The 18692-nt window shown below is 38.7% G+C and overlaps 1 protein-coding gene across 1 annotated transcript; it reads left to right on the forward strand.

The window, feature by feature from the left end:
• Nucleotides 1–3267: 3267 nt before the first annotated feature.
• Nucleotides 3268–17844, forward strand: lrrc3b (leucine rich repeat containing 3B). Its single transcript, XM_042506771.1, has 2 exons — nucleotides 3268–3414; nucleotides 16136–17844. The coding sequence occupies exon 2, from the start codon at nucleotides 16282–16284 to the stop codon at nucleotides 17062–17064; it is 783 nt and encodes a 260-aa protein (XP_042362705.1). The 5' UTR covers nucleotides 3268–3414; nucleotides 16136–16281; the 3' UTR covers nucleotides 17065–17844.
• The last annotated feature ends 848 nt before the right edge of the window (nucleotides 17845–18692 follow it).

The following is an 18692-nucleotide window of genomic DNA, read 5'->3' on the forward strand; positions in this document are numbered from 1 at the left end:
ACAATTCTACTATTACTTATAATAGATTGGTACAATAACTGTTCTTTTGGAATTGAGTTGTCATTAATACACATACACATATGCAAGATGTATTGCCTGTCTGCCAAATGATGTCTTCCCATTCATTCCATCTCCTCTCTACATGGTGAACACCACAGCTGCATCAAGCTGCTGCAGTCAGCCACGACAAAACCAGGAAACCAGGTGATTCCTTTTTCAAAATAAAAGCAGTGCATTCAGGGAGCAGATCGATTCTACCAGTGTTTATCTGCTGGTTAGCTATGCTAAAGATGTCCTATATCAAATTGAGGCTTGGTTGGCCAATAACTTCAGTCAAATAAGTTGTGACTTAAGTCCCATGGAGGCAAAGAAAAGTCACAGTCACAACGTCATAGATGATGATTGGTGAAAACAGTGCCAAACATATCATCTGCCATCTGCCCGGTACAGTGTAAACTCACTCACAGATTCATCTGTGAAGAGAACACCTTTCCAGAGTGCCAAATCCAACATGAGTGCCATCAAACATGAGTAGTTGCCCACTCAGCTCAATGAACTGCTGTCATGTCAGGACCCTGGCGAGGACGGTGAGCTTGCAAAGCTTCCTTGAGATGGTTTCTGATGGTTTGCGCAGAGATTCTTGATTGGTTTTAGAGTGGCCTTTCATGGTGCCCGACCAGAGGCGCAGCTGTGTCCTAATGATGCTGTTTAATCAGTATCTTGATTTTCCACACCTGTCAGGTGGGGGAAGTGCTCGCTGACACAGTTTTTAGCAAATCTGAGACCATAAGTTTGGGAGAAATGAGTCTCTGTGTCTTAAGTCTGTCTCCCACAAGAAAGACAGGGACACAGATGGCCTGAGAGAGGACAAAATTTGGTGCCCACAAACACAGATAGGTTCTCTAATGGCAACACACACACACACACACACACACCTGGAATCAGTTTCTTTGATCCACAGTAAATGTCTTTTCTTGCGTATTACAGTTTTAACCTACATTTTGACAATATGAATCAGAACTGACCTGCTTGCTAACCCTACTTGGAGTGAGATATATTTGGATTTTGAAGGATAAAACTTGGAAACCTAAAACAAATTTTAATATTCAAACAATTACACAAGTACACAGACAATTAGAGCACAGCACTGTCCAAGTTGAACGAATGATGTTGAGAAGAGAAAAGAGACGAGGAGGCGACAACAGAGTGCCTGCAGAAGGAGGTGGGTTCTCCATGATATGCGAATCTGCTGTTTTCAGGTGTGGTTTTGATTATCAAGTAGCTGTTTGTGCCAAAACCTTCTAATGTTTCTGCTCTAGTTATTTGTGCAATAAATGCTTGTCACACAACAAGGGGACAAACGGACTAATGAGAGCTGCATACCCAGCTGAACGTCACATTCAACCATTCACCATGGAGGCAAAAGAGCTCTGTGAGACAGAAACAGCAGAACTATAGCCTGGGATCATTAATCTTTAACTTATTATTCAAAAAATGACTTGAATGTAATATATTGTTGTTCCGTTAATAATGTGTCCCTTTATGTTGTCTAGTTTAATCATTCCCACACAAAGGAGCGCTCTTCGGTCAGAACAAAAGGGTCCTTTCAACTCTCCAAATATCTTCCGTAACATCAACTTCACTGCTTAAACTTGGAAAGATTAGAACCGTGTGTATAGCCTGAGGCCAACAGCTGATTATATCTGCTGAGATAAAAATAGCAAGCTTATTAGTCATTTGACTAACTTTCACATTTATGTACTCCCTCAACTGCCATGTAGTCCAGATTCTTACAGAGCATCAACGTAACAAACTCTGGGGTTTGTGACAATTTGATTGATTGCAAATATGTTTTATTTGGGCATAAAACACATAAACATAGAACGCGAGATAAGGCATGTGTATTTGTCTGACATCTTTAAATCACAGAGTTCTTATATGGTAAAGAAACATCAAAAACATCAACTATATAACCCAGTCTGATTCAGGCTGGGGACTAAATTTTACTCACCTACCCTCTTTGTCCCCATGTTTCCTGTCCTTTTTCTTGCCTCCACTGTCACAGTTGACAGGTCAAATGCAAAAACCATATATTTCAAAATTGGAAAATAAAATAAGATTTACTGACATAAATTAAACATGAGTAAAACAAAAAAAACCAAAAACAAATAAATAATAGACAAACTAAGGTGGATCCATCATTATTATCAAGTCATACTATCAATAAATCACTTCAAACTATCTTGTGTGCTACAAAATCTTCTTTAAAGACTGTTTTGATAAAAACATTCTGAACCTAAGAGTTACATTGTACTGTAGGTTTTTCTGGAGCTTTCAACTGTATCCCATAGCCTTCTTCAGCTAAAGGAACTGGCAAAGAGGAAAGCTGTGGGATAGCAACAACCTTTTTACTGTTAGTTTGTGTAGTAGTTTGGATATTTTCTGTATCCTTCTTGTTGACGTTCCCGGATGCCGCCACTAGGTTGTCAACATAAACACACGGTGGGATGATGCTGCTCGTGGTTATGTTTAGGCAACAACATCACACCCAGATGGGAAGCAAACATCTCTCTCTCTCTCATTATATCATGTCGTTACCGGCAGCGTTTCAACCTGACACCGTCCTGATGCAGACACAACAGGTTCCATCCAGCCACGTTTTCAAGTGAGGCCATCTGCAGACATACAATAACACCGAGACTGGTTCTGTCCAGCCGTGCTCTCTCCTGATGCCATCCTTTCACGTGGATGAGGAAGGTCACTTTTAGGTTGCAGTCTTATGCCAATAGCACTGTCAAAGTGGCGCTATTTTAGGAGTTCGGAATGAGAACGGGCTGCACTTTCAGTCTGAGGCCTCCAAACAGGTTCATCTGTCCCTGCATAGGGTGAGTTTAAAAACTCTGATAGAAAGTCCAGTCCTTTAGCTGTTTTTCTTCATCCCATTAAGTTTGTATTGTTTTCAAATTTATAGTGTTTTAAAACACTATAAATCTGGGCATAGCTGACATGATAACACAAACTCTATGACCGATAGTATTATTATTATTATTATTATAAAGATCCCAAACAATAGATACATATATTTGTATCTGCACTCAGTTAATCCTCCCTTGACTAGTCCATCCTTCACCTCACATAGTAATTATTTACTGCAACAGTGACTCGGTTTTACACTGAAAGCTGAGACCGGACGCGGTCTTTGCTCCCTGCTCACTTCACACAGAGAACCCCTCCCATTCTGCCCATTCACTCCTGTGCAGTGTTTTATACTGAAAGGTAAAGATGCGAATTCACACTGCGACTTGTACATCAGTGAGCGGATACTTGAGCAGGCAGGCTGCCCTCACAGCCTGTCTGAACTGCTTCATGTGATATGAACGTTTTCACTTCACCAGCTGATGACTGTGTCTGCAGGTGAGGAGACTTGTAACGCCTGTTGCTCTTATGCCTGTCTGCTGTATTATGTTTGCGCTGTCTGTCCTCTGCATGCTCGCTGGCTTTATCCATTTCTGCACGGGGGAATTGTTTTTTTTTAATATATATTTAATCTATAATAAAGATATTGGAGGATTATAAATGTGCAATTGAGCTTGGCATTTTGCATTCTGTTTTTTCTCCCCTCACAATTAGACAACATTAAGCTTTGATTTGGTGTCGGCAGCTCAGGTAGATTGATGCGTGATGTTTTCACAGGGAACGTCCAGCCAGGCGCCATTTAAAAAAGCACTATTTTATGTTTCTTTGGTTGTTGCCGAAATGAAACAACATATAAAACAAAACCAAATAAGGATTTGAAATGTTAAAAGGCCGTACAATTATTCGGCGTGTAAATTAGCTACATTCAGCTCTTCATTGCTATGCAGAATTCCCACTTTATTCCCGCTTCGCCTGCAGTTTCCTACCATATTTCTCCAATAAAATGCACAGCGGAGGGCGGCAGCGACCAATGCGAACCATTCATAAAAGTTAAAGTGCTATTCAAATAATAGTTTCTGGGTGTCTAAGATGTGTGCCGAAATATAATGTGGCCCCTATAGATTCAGAATCTGAGTTAAAGTCAACAACACGTACAAGTGATGCCAGCCAGTAAAGATGTATATATGAAAACGCTAAATATTTAAACTGAGTTTTGCGTGACGTTCTTTCCATTTATGAGGCGTATCGGGGCCACAGTTGAGGCGATGTTAAGTTTATTGGACTGGAAATGCCGATAACATTAGGTCTGTTTGTGAAGCTAATTGTTGTGTTATCTGCTGCTGTTTGCCCAGCTCATAGAAACGACAGGCTGTGTTTGCAAAGCCATGTCTGTCATATGATAGCAGAGCTTTAAATCACATTCATGCGGCAATTCAATAGTTGTGTTAAGGCAGGGAGGGTGTTTTTTTTCTCCACATGTGGCAACAGCTGGACCTCCGGGGGATTCTCGGTGTATCCCTGCAGACCTCAGGTGCATCCCGGTCAGAGGGGGTTGTGTTGATTCATGTTTGGTTATTCATAGAGCCTGTCACATTCTCAAGGCGGCAACCAGACCCCTGTCAGACGAGGTAAACCCCACAACAGTTATGGAGTCCTGTCTCACTGGAGCAGGGAGACAAGCTCCATTCAAATCTGCCCCTTTAATGTTTTATTTTTAGGCTGAGTGCCAATTGGTATTCAGAACCACATATGCTATTAGTAACTTTTGGACATAGCTGTTTTTTCTTATGGACCCTGGCAGAAGATTGTTGGAATAACAGCAGCATTGACTACTTAACAGTGAAATGATTAGACCATAGTGCTATTGTCTTGTGCTTAATAAAGGCTGAAATTTAAGAGGTTTAATCTTGATGTGATTGCCAACATGAAAGGCACTTTACCTTTATGATACAGTTTGTGCAATAGCATGTTTAGAGTATTATTGGTGTACTGATTATTTGCAGATAAGGGGACTTTGTCTGGCACTGCAACTGTCAATTATTTGAACTATCATTTTTATTTTTTATTTTTGGCAGAGGTCTTGTTTTGTCTGAATTTCCAAAGCCCAAAAGTAACCTATTCGATTCATAACATATAAAGTCAGAAAAGCATCAAATCTTCTATCATAATAGCTTGCAAATTAATAGTCAAAAAAGATTAATCAACTTATCATTTCAGCAAAACTTGCCAACGTGTGAAGCCTTTCTATGATATGGGGTTGTAATGGTATTTTCATGGTACCATACCATCTCAGGAAATATAGTGGTTTCATGGAATATCATCTTTAAAACCAGTTTATATCTGAAACCTTAGTGTGAAATGACATGTTCACAGTGGGTTTCATCATTGTTTGCATGTGTAGAGACATGCCAAACTGATCTATAGATAGCTCCAATTTCCAGCATTTCCAGTGATTATATTGCACATAAATACTGTATATAAATGCTTATTATTTTTGCTTTCCCAGTGAAGTGTTTAGTGACTAAAATGGCCAGAGCCAGGATCTGAGAAAATGTGTTACATTTTATTTGTTCAGTTAAATATGCAGTTACATTATCAAAGCGTTGAAACTGTCCAGATTAAAATTCGAAATCATAAAATGTTTATAGGGCTGGATTTCAAACTTCAGTACATTTTTTGGTGCAGACTGAAATGCATCTGTAGCATCAAAAAGAGTTCCAAGTATCAAATGCGTCGTCAGATTCTTGTTTACTTTGATCGAATGTCTGAACTTTAGCCTAGTTAACAGAGCTGTTTAACACTGATGCATGGAGAAGTCAGCTAAGTTCTAGTAAACAACAACGAAAAAGGTCCAATCATGTCTGTACTCCTCAAAGTTAAGCATCATATAGGCACAGATAATGACACCTAAGGCCTACTGTATTTATTATATTTTTGTGTGAATAGAAGCAGTGATAGTAGTCTTATTTAGGTATATCAGGTCTAAACATGTTAGAATTGTTTTGTAAAATACTCATTAAGACTCTCTGTCATGTTTTTACGTATCATATTCCACATGCATTTTTACATGTAAATGGTCATAATGAAGACTACGGCAAAAAGCATTCGTTTTTAGCAGCTGCAGGTAAAATGTATCAGTAATGAACCTTTAAAAACCTACTTTATTTGTCAAAGCAACATTATGCAATCCAACTTTTAGTTTTAGTAGTAGTAATGTTAAAGTTGCCACTGCCAGCTGCAGCAAGGGGTTGTCTGCTCTCAACAGACAATAGATAATAGTTTAAATAATGCTGATGAAGTTATTTCAATGAGGCCAAAAATTGTCAAATTCGAGGCATTGTGATGTGTGACTACTGAATACATATTAGACTATATGTCAGCTTTGACTATCAGCTGCTGCTTTTCTAGTTAGGGTTATTTACTAACTACTAACTTGATGAATCTTTTTTTTTGTTGCATTTTTTTTTGCAAGGAATATTTAATTATTAGCTAATATAAAATCCTCATATCGATTGGGCTGTACTGCTGCTCTTTAAAGCTGCCTTAATTATTGTTTTTCTTCTTTTTTTTTGGCCACTTGAGGGCAACAAAACAAACAAAACATTGACAGTGTGACCATATACATTTCTTATTGTATGTATTGTTGCCAAATGCTCATCTGGGAGATGAGCTTGTATTTGGATTATGGTATTCACATACAATATGTGAGTCAAAATTCACTCTTCTTTTAGTTCTGTGTGGCCTCCTGAGAAAAATATCTGGCACTTTAGCATGCTAAAGGCTCCACATTGATCACTAACTTTGTCATTTTGCTCATCGTTGCTCAGCAGGCAGAGTAGAGGGGTTTATTGGAGCATCTTTACAAAAAACAGTATACTGCTGGTGACACTGAATGGCCAAACATTACACATGGCCATTTGATGCATTGTTAGTATAATATTGTTGATTAGTGGACCTTTAAGAATGAAGTAACTGATAAAAACTATGGGTTAAATTAGTAATACCATGTGTAATCCCCCCAAATCTATAGGAGCTGGTTAGCTGTCGTTATCTTTTAAACATTTTAATTCTAATAACATTAAGCCCATCAGTCTTCCCCTCCAATGCTTTCACACAGCCCTTATTCTCACAGATGAGGAGGTCTGACCTTTGACGATCTAACCTGCAGTGAAGTGTCTTTGCTGTGAGGTTTTGGAGGCTGTGGTATGTCAGCTCTGCCAGCCCTGCCTTGCCGTTTTAGTAAAGAAAACAGACTTCTTACCAGTAGGCTAATAATTCTTTGATTGCGAGCCCCTACTTTCTCAGGAAAAGCACAAACATCCTGATTGCAGGCAATTTAGATGCAGGAAGAAAACTCCTTATTTTCCTCAAATTGGCTTCCTTTGAAAGCAGAGCCATAACAGTCAGCCATTACCCAGTGGCAGAATGCACAGACGGTTGGTGTGTGTAAATCAGACCTCTATATCAGAATCAGAATCTGTTTTATTTTCCAAGTGCATTTACATATACAAGGTATTTGACTTGGTGTTTTGGTGCAAAACAACTAACATAAAGGAAGAATAAAAAATATTGAATTTAAATAGTTTAAGAGATAAAAATATAGACGCAATTTGAAAATATAAAAATGAAAAAAACAGAATAAAGCACACAAAATGTATGTACAAAAGGTGCAATGGAGGAAGTTCACATGTGCAGAAGTTGGTTTTACAGTGCAAATATCTACAGTCTAAATAAATAAGTTAACTGACAGTGTGCATGTAAAAAAAATCCAGTCCAGTGTCCGTTAATGTAACGCATAAAAAACTTATTTAGCCTAACATTAATATATTGTTTTCAGACTCTGAGGCTGGATTAGAGCCCGTGTCATGTGGGCGGTGGAGAAGGGTGGGGAGTATTGTTTATGATGATGACAGTGGAGGGGAAGAAACTGTTCTTGAGCCTCTTGCCAGAGGAGATGGGTCTCGAAAAGTCTGTGTCCGGGGTGAGAGGGGTCAGCCACAATTTTGCCTGCGTGCCTCAGGGCCCTGGAGGTGTGTGCAGGTCATGGATTGATGGCAGGTTGAAGTCAATCACCCTTTCTGCAGCGTGGATGATACGCTGCAGCCTGTTCTTGTCCCTCACCGTGACTGCAGCGTACCAGATGGTATCGGTTTTCATTTTAAGCATGTCAATATTTAGCTGATTTGTTGTGCAAATTGTGATGTGTTTAATTGTTTTCTAATTTACACCAGGTCATTGGCATAGTGACATTACTGATGTAGTAATCCTGATCGAAGCTTAAATGTCCAAACTATTTTGTGTTACTGTTCCAATAATGTCAGTCATTATACTTTAGGGCTTCAAAAACTGATCTTTTTGGCCACTTGGCAGCAGCAGAATAAATTGTAAACACAAAACTGACATATTATCACCCTATTAACCCTGTGAAACCTGAGCAAATTGGTTTGATTTCTTTCAAAAATCACAGAAAGACGTCAATGGGCATCTTAACAGGAAATGACCTAAAAATTTGCAAGAAATTTGAAAAGTACAGGCGCTCCTCTCGCTATTAAACTCATTTTATGTAGTGCACAGCGTGCACCACCAGAGCTCAGTCTCTGGTCTCTACTGCTGGAACAAGCAGCATTAAATAACTAATTAAAACCAAAAATTAACAACCATCAGGAGGAAATACCTACAATGGCAAAAACAATCTGTGGGCAAAATCTTTTTGCTTTGGTATTTTACCTCGAGTCAGTCACCAGGGAGTGATCAAAATGTTTCGGTTTGATTTTTGGTGTCGGTCATGTTATCCATCTTTATTGTACTATCTATGCATACCCAGCTAGCAGGGAACATTCCCACAACATTGGCTAATGTTACCTTCAAGTTACAATAATGTTTTAAAGAAAACATTTTAACCTAATGTTTAAAGAACATTTAAGGATGTTTTATCATTTCAAAGAATGTCCCTCTTAAGTTAAACGCTAACTAAGACATAGCGTTTTAACTGCATCATAGAAGAACATAGAATCTTCTTTTATTAAACGTTCCCACAATGTTACATGAGAACAAGGAAGAACGTTTTAAAAGCAACATTCAGAACATGTTATTAAGGCCTGAGATTACAGACATTTGTGACAAAATGTAAACAAAAAACTTTTTTTTTTTCATGTTTAAAGAGGATATTACCCGAACTTTAAGAACGTTCTTGGAACTAAAAAAAAACCTTGCTGCTGAAAACATTACTAAAACATTGCATTTGTTGTATTGTACCATTCTGAGAACATTTTTAGACACAAAAATTACTAGCTGAAGAGACACTTTTGCATTTAGACATGGTCGGACAATATTTTGTACGGACCAATTAGTTAGGCCTATAATCATATTGACATTATTATATTTACCTAGACATGTTTTAAAATAAAACTTCACCTTTCAACCAAATTTATCATAGAAACAAAAGATGTTTACACAGTGTGTGTACACAGTTCACAGTCTGTATCACCTTTGAGTTATGGTTTAGCAATCCTGAAATCCAGTAAAAAGAGTTTCAATCTTAAACCAAGTAAGCAGAGTTCGTGTATTCCTTGATGTCTTTTTTAATTGCCCACAGCAGAATTGTTCTGTCTCTGTGAATGGGCCATTTAATTATTTTTCCCATGCCAGCCTTGAATCATTAGGCACCTTAATTTACTGCTACATAATCAATGAATAATTGTAGTAGGTTTCATAACCCAGGCCAAGAATCCTTGAAATACTGCAAAGAAAAATTGAACTCTTGCGTAGGCGTTGTTCAGGAACCTCTGACCTGACACAGGAAACCACTCGGTTGCACGCACTGCTTGAAATTCTGTGTAGGAACACCAATTTTCTTCCTACCTTCCAAAAACATTCAATCTCAGAGTATTATACAAATCCCCATGTGTAAGGAAGCATCTGGTTATCCTGCTGTATTCAATTTGGGGCTTAACCAAACGGTAGATGTTGGATTTCAGATACTACAGCTTGGGTTAGTTTTAAAAACAGCAGAAGTTTTAGGCTGTAGATGAGATGAGATGGTGTGAGACTGTAGTTCAGAAGGTTAAATGGAATCGTGTTTCACAGGGATGGAAAGGAGAGAGTAGATTGTTCTCTGTCTCAAATTAAAAAGAACCTCTCTCAATACCCGCACGGCAGTTTTTTAACATCTAATATCAAATGCAGAGTGATAGAACAGAGGTCACAGAGGTCACACTGTCTCACTTCAGGCTGGCTTTTGAAGTCTCCCCTGCTGCATCTTCCCTGCTCCACAACAGGCTGTAATTTATATGTACGGCCTGAACATGTAAGCCATGGAGTCAATTCTGAAAGACAGAACACCTCATTAGACATCAACAGCATAAAATAGGTCCTTTTCTGCCTTCTAAAATGACCAAATTGAAAGCTAAAATGATTCATATGAGCATTTTCTGCAACTAAAACTTCACAGTTAAAGGGCAGCTCCATTACTATATTTTGCTTATTTTTGGGGGGGGTTATTTCTTTATCTAGCTTCCCAGCAGTGTTCCTCATATTTAGAGATTCAGATTTTGGACTATGTATAGATTTTTTCAGCCTCAAAATGCTGTTTCCCATTGTTTGACTTTGTGCTGTTATGGATCTTTTTGTGCTTGTGTGTCTCCTTGTGAGTGTTATGTGTCTCTTTGAGGTAATTGTAAGGGGCTTTTCTGTTATTCTTTTGTCATTTTGTAGTTATTTTGTATCTCGCCATGTTGCACCACCATGTTTCTACAATAGTCTAAAATAAACACACCAAAAACTGGCTTTAGGGCCATTCATGTTTTTGCATCAGCCATCATAGTTAGAAGCCCAATCGTGATGAGGATGTTGATTGATTTCTAAAACTGCTTTATTCTGTGTTTTTATCGGTTTGAATCACCTGGTCCATTTGTTTTGCTTAGGAATAGACCTCTGGGAATCATTTTTGGTAAAAATTGTACACTCTGGACCTTTAAACAGGTGGATTTTTATTTAAACATGTGATAAACAAAAACTAAGCTAAGAAAATGTTCAAAACCAGATATTGGCACAAGACACATCTGCAAGCCTTGAGCTGTTTAGGACCATACTCTACAACACGGCTGTCGGTAAAATACACAGAAATAAGACTTCACACAGAAGCATATTCTTGTCATCTAAAAGCACCCTCAAGTTAATGGCTCCAAATTCCATCTGACAGCTCAATTTTTTGAGTCATGCTGGCTGTGGGGCTCAAGAGAAGGAAATGTTTTGGCGGTCCATCACTTTGGTCCAGACTGAAATATCTTAACAAGTAGCAACAACACTTCTATGCTGTGCTGCAGATGAATCTTAATAACTTTGGTTATTTTTTTCCTCTAGTTCCACCATGAGGTTGACATTTGTAGTTTTGAGTGAAATGTCTCAACAAGTATCAGATGTATGGTCATAATATTTGGTATAGACATTCATGTTTTCCCCAAGCTGACTTTTAATACTTTGGCTGCTTTTTTAAAAAAAAAAGATTTAATTCATCCCATACTTTTTTGGCCAGGTTGTCTTGTTTTTGTAGAGCTTTTGATTAACAAGTGCCACATAACTTTCTCGATAAATATTGTGTTTCCTTTGACCCTCTCATCATAAAAGCCAACCCTGGTATTGTCAGTTCAAAACTCTAAATTTGGACTATAAGTAGTAGGAAATGTTGGGTTTCTTTGAAATGGCATTAAGACATCTCCATTACTTCTTTATATTATCAGAAACTAGGGCTACCCCCTGAAGGTCGAACATTTGAATCATCAGTCGGAGATGCCTCAGTTCACTGAGATGCTGATTTTGTCAGTCAGTGTGCTACGCTCTGTATTTTTGGGGAGGTTTGGTTCCCCAGATTTAGTTGCAGAATGACCGCTCCTCACTTACCCGGAGGAGGATAGCCTTTGCTTGGTCAGGCTCTGAGATAAAGTTACCATCTGCCTTCTGCTTAGAAGTGGTGAATTTACAGCTCACAGCAATTTAATACAGTACAGTCTTTGGCTTTTGCTTGATACCTAGTTTCAACAAAAACTTTGCTCATTAGCTATATTAATTGAATGTTGTTGTCACACTGCATGTCCCGCCACAACCTGTTCAAACTCCATTTGGAAGAAAAGGAGGGAATAGTCAAATATTCATGATAAGGCGAGAAGGAAATCCAGGCACTCCAAAACGCAAAAAGCGAGGAGGATTTACCTTAAAAAGCCTTTATTGTAGTGGCTAAATAATTTAAAAAGCCAACATGTTTCGACCAAACACCGGCCTTTGTTAGGGCTTCAAAAACAGTCAATTATTCATATGGAACATAATTCTGAGTTAGGTATAGCTCTTTTAGTAACATTCTCAACAAAAACTGAGAATTAGGATCCTCCCCATTATATTTCAGTTATACTGTTCTCTGCTATTTTCCCCCCTCACTGTGGATCCACTTTTATTTCAAATGTGCCGTGCACAAACAGGTAGGTCAGATAATTTATGATCATGTCTGGCAGGTTTAATAGATCCAGCACAAAACCTGTTTCCATACAGCAACAGGTTTTGTCTCTTGTGGCAGAGCAGCAGCTGGATAAACAGCTTGACGGTGGCCTGGGAGCCACTGGTCCTCACTTTGTGGCAGAAAACAGATGATCCCTCGCCTCTCCAGTTCCTCATAGGCTGTTGTTAGATATTATATATTATTGCATCTTTTTTTAATCCTCCTCAAGGTCTCAGAAAAATCTATTTGCCTTGCCTTGAAGTCACGCTCCCTCTGTGTGTGTTGTAATCCGAGCTTCTTTGTGTTTTGCTTTGGTAAACCGGTTCGGCCTTGTCTGCATATTAATATATGTGGTCTGCCCACTGGCTAGCTCTTTGCTGCCACTTTACACTGCGCTCATACAACGGTTGCCAGTGGTGGGATAAGTACTTTTACTCAAGCACTGCACTTAAGTACAGATATCAAGTACTTGTATTTAACTTAAGTCTCTTCTTTTCATTCCAATTTATACTATTACTCCACTACATTTCAAAGGAAAATACTGTACCTTTTACTTCACTACATTTATTTGAAAACTAGTTAGTTACTAGTTACATTACAAATTTAGATTTTTGCATAAAAAGAGTAAGCAAAGTTTATAAAATATGATAAATTAGACTCCTCAATAGTTTTACAAGAACAACTAAAACATTTGATCAAGTAGCTGATTGACGGAAAAGTAACTGGCCAGTATTTTTGTTGAAACAATTTAGTCATTTTCAAATTTTGAGTTTTTGAGGAGCTTTTTTTGTTTTTGTTTTTTCTTTATTGGATACTTATACTATAAATATTACATGCTCCTGATTATACTTACTTTTACTTAAGAACCATTTTCAATGCAGGACTTTTACTTGTGACAGAGTATTTTTATAGGGTAGTGTTAGTACTTTTACTTAAGTAAAGAATCTGCATAGCATACTTCCTCCACCACTGGTTACTGCTAATGCTGGGATAGCATCTTAACGCTCTCTCTTCAGTTCCCCCCTGGTTAACACCTTATCTCATGTCAGCACTGTTGCTGTGGTTTAGCGCCATTATTTAGCACCGTTAGCTGCTCCCCCCCGGGAATTTTAAATCAAATTCCTCTTAGCCCTAATGTGTTTTAAACTTTAAAACATATCACTTTCTATGTTTTATCACATTTTTCCTAAAAGAGAGTTTCCAGGCTCAAAGTACAGTAATCATCAAAGCTTTCATGAAAGAATACGAACATTTATTATGATGTTGGAACTGACAAAGAAAAAGACTCTTTCAGGTCCTATTCTGTGGCTGTTTCAGATAAGTTTTATTCACTGGGTAGTGGACACATACAGAACATTGCAGTGATTAGAGAAGAATAGTTGAGCATGTGCATTACATGCTTCTTTCTGTGGATGATGGTATAAAGGACACTGAGGCCTGGGTGTGTTTGAAAATGTATTTTTTTCCTATGTGTTTTTGCCTTTTGTCTACATGCAAGCTGGATCCAACTGGAGTGGAGTTTGAACTGCAAATGAGTTTTTTTTTAAAAAAACACTCAGAACAGTCTCAGAATTGAGCTTCAGATCGTTTTTGATCACATGATTAAGAGATTGAACACAGCTCACGGGTACAGATATTGATGCATTTTACTCGGATGATGGGGCACTCATAAAAAATACACACTGTACCAGATAACTTCATCCAAGTACTCAGTTCAACCCTACTGAAAACAGACCTTTTATATGACAAAAATAAGAAAGTATACAGTGCAGGGAGAAGCAAAGAACTGAGTGGGCTTATTTGAAGCCTACACCCAGAAAAAAGGTTAAATTTCACAATGCAATAAGAAACACAAGTGTAAACACACAGAAAATGCAACGACAAAATAAAAAACAACATAAAAATATGTCTCAACTAAGTCGACATTTAGTGTGATGATGGATGTGGCCAAATTAAGGCCGGCTCTAACCTTGCTAAAAAGGACTTTTTACACGTTTACACATAAATGCACAGTTACTCTTCGACTGAGGAACAGAGACATCATAATCTTCTGGTAATAGCTGTTTTTCAATGTTCTGATTGGCCGGCATCTCTTTTTTCTGAAAACCGAAAAAGGAAAGAATAAATGGTCTCAAAAATACCCATGTACGCGGGAACAAGGCGTTAATGTGAACACCACAGGTTATAAAGCTGTTATCTCTTTATGTGATCTGCTGTGAGACTGTGAGTCACTCTGACAATAAGATGTGACTGAGATCAGTATGAGGTGGATGATGTAGAATTAGTCACCTCTGTCAACCACAAATAAGTGCATGAATGTTTTGATAGATAATTTCAATCATGTTTATTTAGTATCATAAAAGCGCATCGTTGATGGCTGTTGTTTAGGCATAGGTGAGGTAGACAATGCCACCATTTGGAGGGTTACCAAAGGTTTGGGATTTTTTTATGCTTACGCCTAGGCTTTTTTGTCCCATTGATCCTTCTTTGTGCATTACACTGCTAAATAAAGCTAATGGTTGCACTGCAATTCACACCCTATTTGAGAGGGTTCTGCAGACAGATTGTGATGCTTGCCATCATATCATTAACTAAAGCTGATTTAAACTAATTTTATGACCCAAACAGTATTTTCTGACACAGCTGCATAAGAATCAGAGATTAATGAGGGTGCAAGAATGGCAGCTTTCCAAAATGTCCACTTATGTTCCAATAAAACGCTAAAAAACAAGGTAGACCAGACACTCATTCTTTCCCTTTGAGCTGCACACTTTGGTACTGTTGCCTTTGAACAGAATTCAGGTCATGGGAGACTTGCAGTATATATAAAATCTCTCCATTTAATAACAAGGCCCCATTGTTTATATAGTATGTTGCTTCAGTAAGACAGATTAATATGATGTAAGATGTAAGAACCTGAAGCAACATGCCCTGACCAACACATCCTTTTGTGTTGTTTTAACACAGGGATGTTTTCATGCCTCTGATACCTCTAGAGGCATGTCTGTTGTCTGTCTGTCCCATTTTTTTTTTGAATGCAGTATGTTTTTAGAACACTTTGATGGAATTTCTTCAAATTTGGCACAAACGTCCACTTGGACTGAATCAATTATTTAGATTTTGGTGGTCAAAGGTCACTATGACCGTGCATCTGTCTCATTCTCGTGATCGCTACATCTCAGTAAGGCCTTGAGGAATTTTTTTATGGCACAAACGTCCACTTGGACTTGGTGATCAACTGATAAGAATTTGGTAGACAGAGGTCAAGGTCACTATGACCTTGCTTTCATCTCGTTCTTGTGAACACAATATCCTGAGAAGGCTTTGAGGGAATTTCAAGTGGTGCAAATGTTGACTTGGACTCAGTGATGAACTGATTACATTTTGGGAGTCAGAGGTCACTATGACCTGGTCTTCCCACTCTCAATTTTTAAAAATTTGGCAAAAACATCCACTTGGACTCAGTGATGTGATTTGAATTTGGTGGTCAAAGGTCAAGGTCACTGTGACCTTGTGTGTGGCTCATTCTCAGAGCAAACCCAAAATGCGATCAGGACACACTTACTTAAAAATATGGGCTCCTTTCAAATGGCCAACAATCACATCAAGCTAACCCAAGAAATTTAAACGGCCGGTGATAATTAAAATAAAATGCATAAAATAACATGGGATAAAATTATTAATGGTTTGCCCTATTTATTCACCCTGTCTTTCTGTTTGATTTTGTTTCAGGCCTCAACGCAACATGATAACATCTTTTCAAACACCAGTATCTTCAGTGGGCAGACAGTGAGGACCAGTTGCCAAAATGCGATGTGTGTAGGGGACCAGTGGCGGTGTAGTGGCCCCAGGCGGGATGCTGCTGACAGCCAGTCAGTATGACTTTGCTGGACTTGTGGCTGTCGCGCTCCATCCCCATGTGCCTGCTCCTTCAGAGCCTTGTTCTCATGGCCCTGTGCTTCCCCTCGGCCAGCATGTGTCCCAAGGGCTGCATCTGCCAACGCGACTCCCATCTCCACGGCTACAACGTTACATGCAGTCAGTCCCGCCTCAAAGAGATCCCCCCCAGCCTCCCGGCCGACACTGTCCTGCTGAGGCTGGACCACAACCAGATAGGCGCTGTGCCCGATCAAGCCTTCCATGGACTCAGACTTTTGAGGGAGCTCAATCTGTCATACAACGCGGTGGAGACCTTAGGGGAAGGTGCCTTCAGTGGCATAGAGGCGACGTTACAGGTGCTGGACCTCTCCCACAATCGCATCACTAGCGTACACAAGGATGCCTTTGCTCGGCTCAAAGCTCGCGTCATTGTGGATGATAACCCTTGGCATTGTGACTGCGCCCTCCAGCAGGCCATCGGTGGAATGGCCCACAACCACGAGGCTGCCGCAAGGGTCCTCTGCAGGAGTTCGGAGCTTCGTGACCATGAGGGTCGACCTTTCTTGGCGGTGGACACTGACCTCTGTAACTTGGCAAAAAGGACCACAGACTACGCTATGTTGGTGACCATGTTCGGTTGGTTTGCCATGGTCATTTCATATGTGGTGTATTATGTCCGTCAGAACCAGGAGGACGCCAGACGCCACCTGGAGTATCTCAAGTCTCTCCCCAGCAAGCCCAAGAAACCAGACGAGGCTGACGACATAAGCACCGTTGTCTGACAGCAGCGTCAAAGTGACTCCATCCCACACAAACCTAAAGAACACCAAAATGTTTATTGTAAAAGGACCCCCATTTATAGTGTTTACTATTTGAAACTTTTAGGTGATGTGAGCATCAAATCTGCTGAGAAATCTTTGTATTTTGGAAATTCTGTTGTATGTCCGCACCAGGGTTTGTTCATGACTGATGTGAGATGGGAAGAGAGGGAAGGCCACAGAGTTGAATAGTCTAACACCAATATTATCTTTTCTACAAAAAAAAAAAAAACAATGCATACGGAGCTTTGAAATTTGAAACTCAGGTTAAATATTGACATGATATGGATTTTTGTAGATGAAAATTTGGAATATCTAGAAATATATTTGTAAGACATAACACCCTAAACTTAATTTCCCAGAACCCTAATTTTGGGATCTTAAAGCCCATAATGAAATGCACATTTCAAACACTTGCTAAACCAACCGCATCTGTCATGCCCATTAAAATGTAATTTTGAATATTTATATTAGAAGTTCTGCACAGAAATGTCAACATTTCTGAAGCCATGGACTGCTTATGAAGACTATTTGATCTGTACATTATGTAATACGTAGACCATTAAAGCCTTGGATATGGGGTATGCAGATACGAGGTAGTCTTTTCTCCCTGTTTGCCTTCAGCTGTGGTAGCCTGTTCTGATATAGACAAATCAAATTGAAGACAAATTTAACAGAGGCAGCAGGCACTCACTGAATCATTTAGTAAATTATGTCACGGCTATGAAGAACACTGGACCCCATGGAAGCCCATTTATGTCAAGAAAAAAAAAACAAACTGAAAGTTAAGAATGATTAAAAATGAAAAATACTCAAAATTATTACACTTAATAAAGATTAGGTTAAAAAATATGAGTTACTCAGTCAAACGTAGACTTGTATGGAGTCAAAATTATGAGATATATGGTGTCAAAATAATGTGATCCTAACTCAGAATTGTCATATATCAAATCACTTTAAAATCTTGTTTTTAAAAGTTTAGAGCCAGTTGTTTCCAGAGAAGATCACTATACTGCAGTCTTGCCCACATTAATCTGTCAACATTTTACATATTGCTTTTTTCCACTGATGATGTGTCTTGTCATAGGGTGTGTGGTGGAAACAGCACATTATGTGCACATCATTTCACAAAATGGCTAGTACAGTAAAAAATACACATTTACTACTGCGTTTGGTATCTCCCTAAATAATTTATATAATCTAGTATCTCAAAATTAACTTAATTCATTGACTTACTCTTGTAATTTTGATTTATCATCTACTTTTTTCATTCGCATTTCTTTTTTTTTTTCTTTTCCAGGAAAGAATGGGCTTCCATAGCATCCTGATTGCTCAAAGGGTGTGGGTTATTTTCAGATAACCACAATTACCTGACGCAGGGTTCTCACTGACATTTCAATTAATTATCTTCACTGGATTGAGGTTGATTTCAGCTCTTACGAGGCTACAGCTTCTCTTTGTTGAATTCAGAATGTAACTTTAATTACAAAGTTAAACAAGATAGCGCCAATAAGCAGGGTAATGTACTCCAACTTGTGCAGCTATTGAACAATAATGCACTCTTTGGAGGCAAATATGGATGTTATTTTTCA

Source organism: Plectropomus leopardus, chromosome 18 (genome assembly GCF_008729295.1).
Source record: "Plectropomus leopardus isolate mb chromosome 18, YSFRI_Pleo_2.0, whole genome shotgun sequence".
NCBI classification, from domain to species: Eukaryota; Metazoa; Chordata; class Actinopteri; order Perciformes; family Serranidae; genus Plectropomus; species Plectropomus leopardus.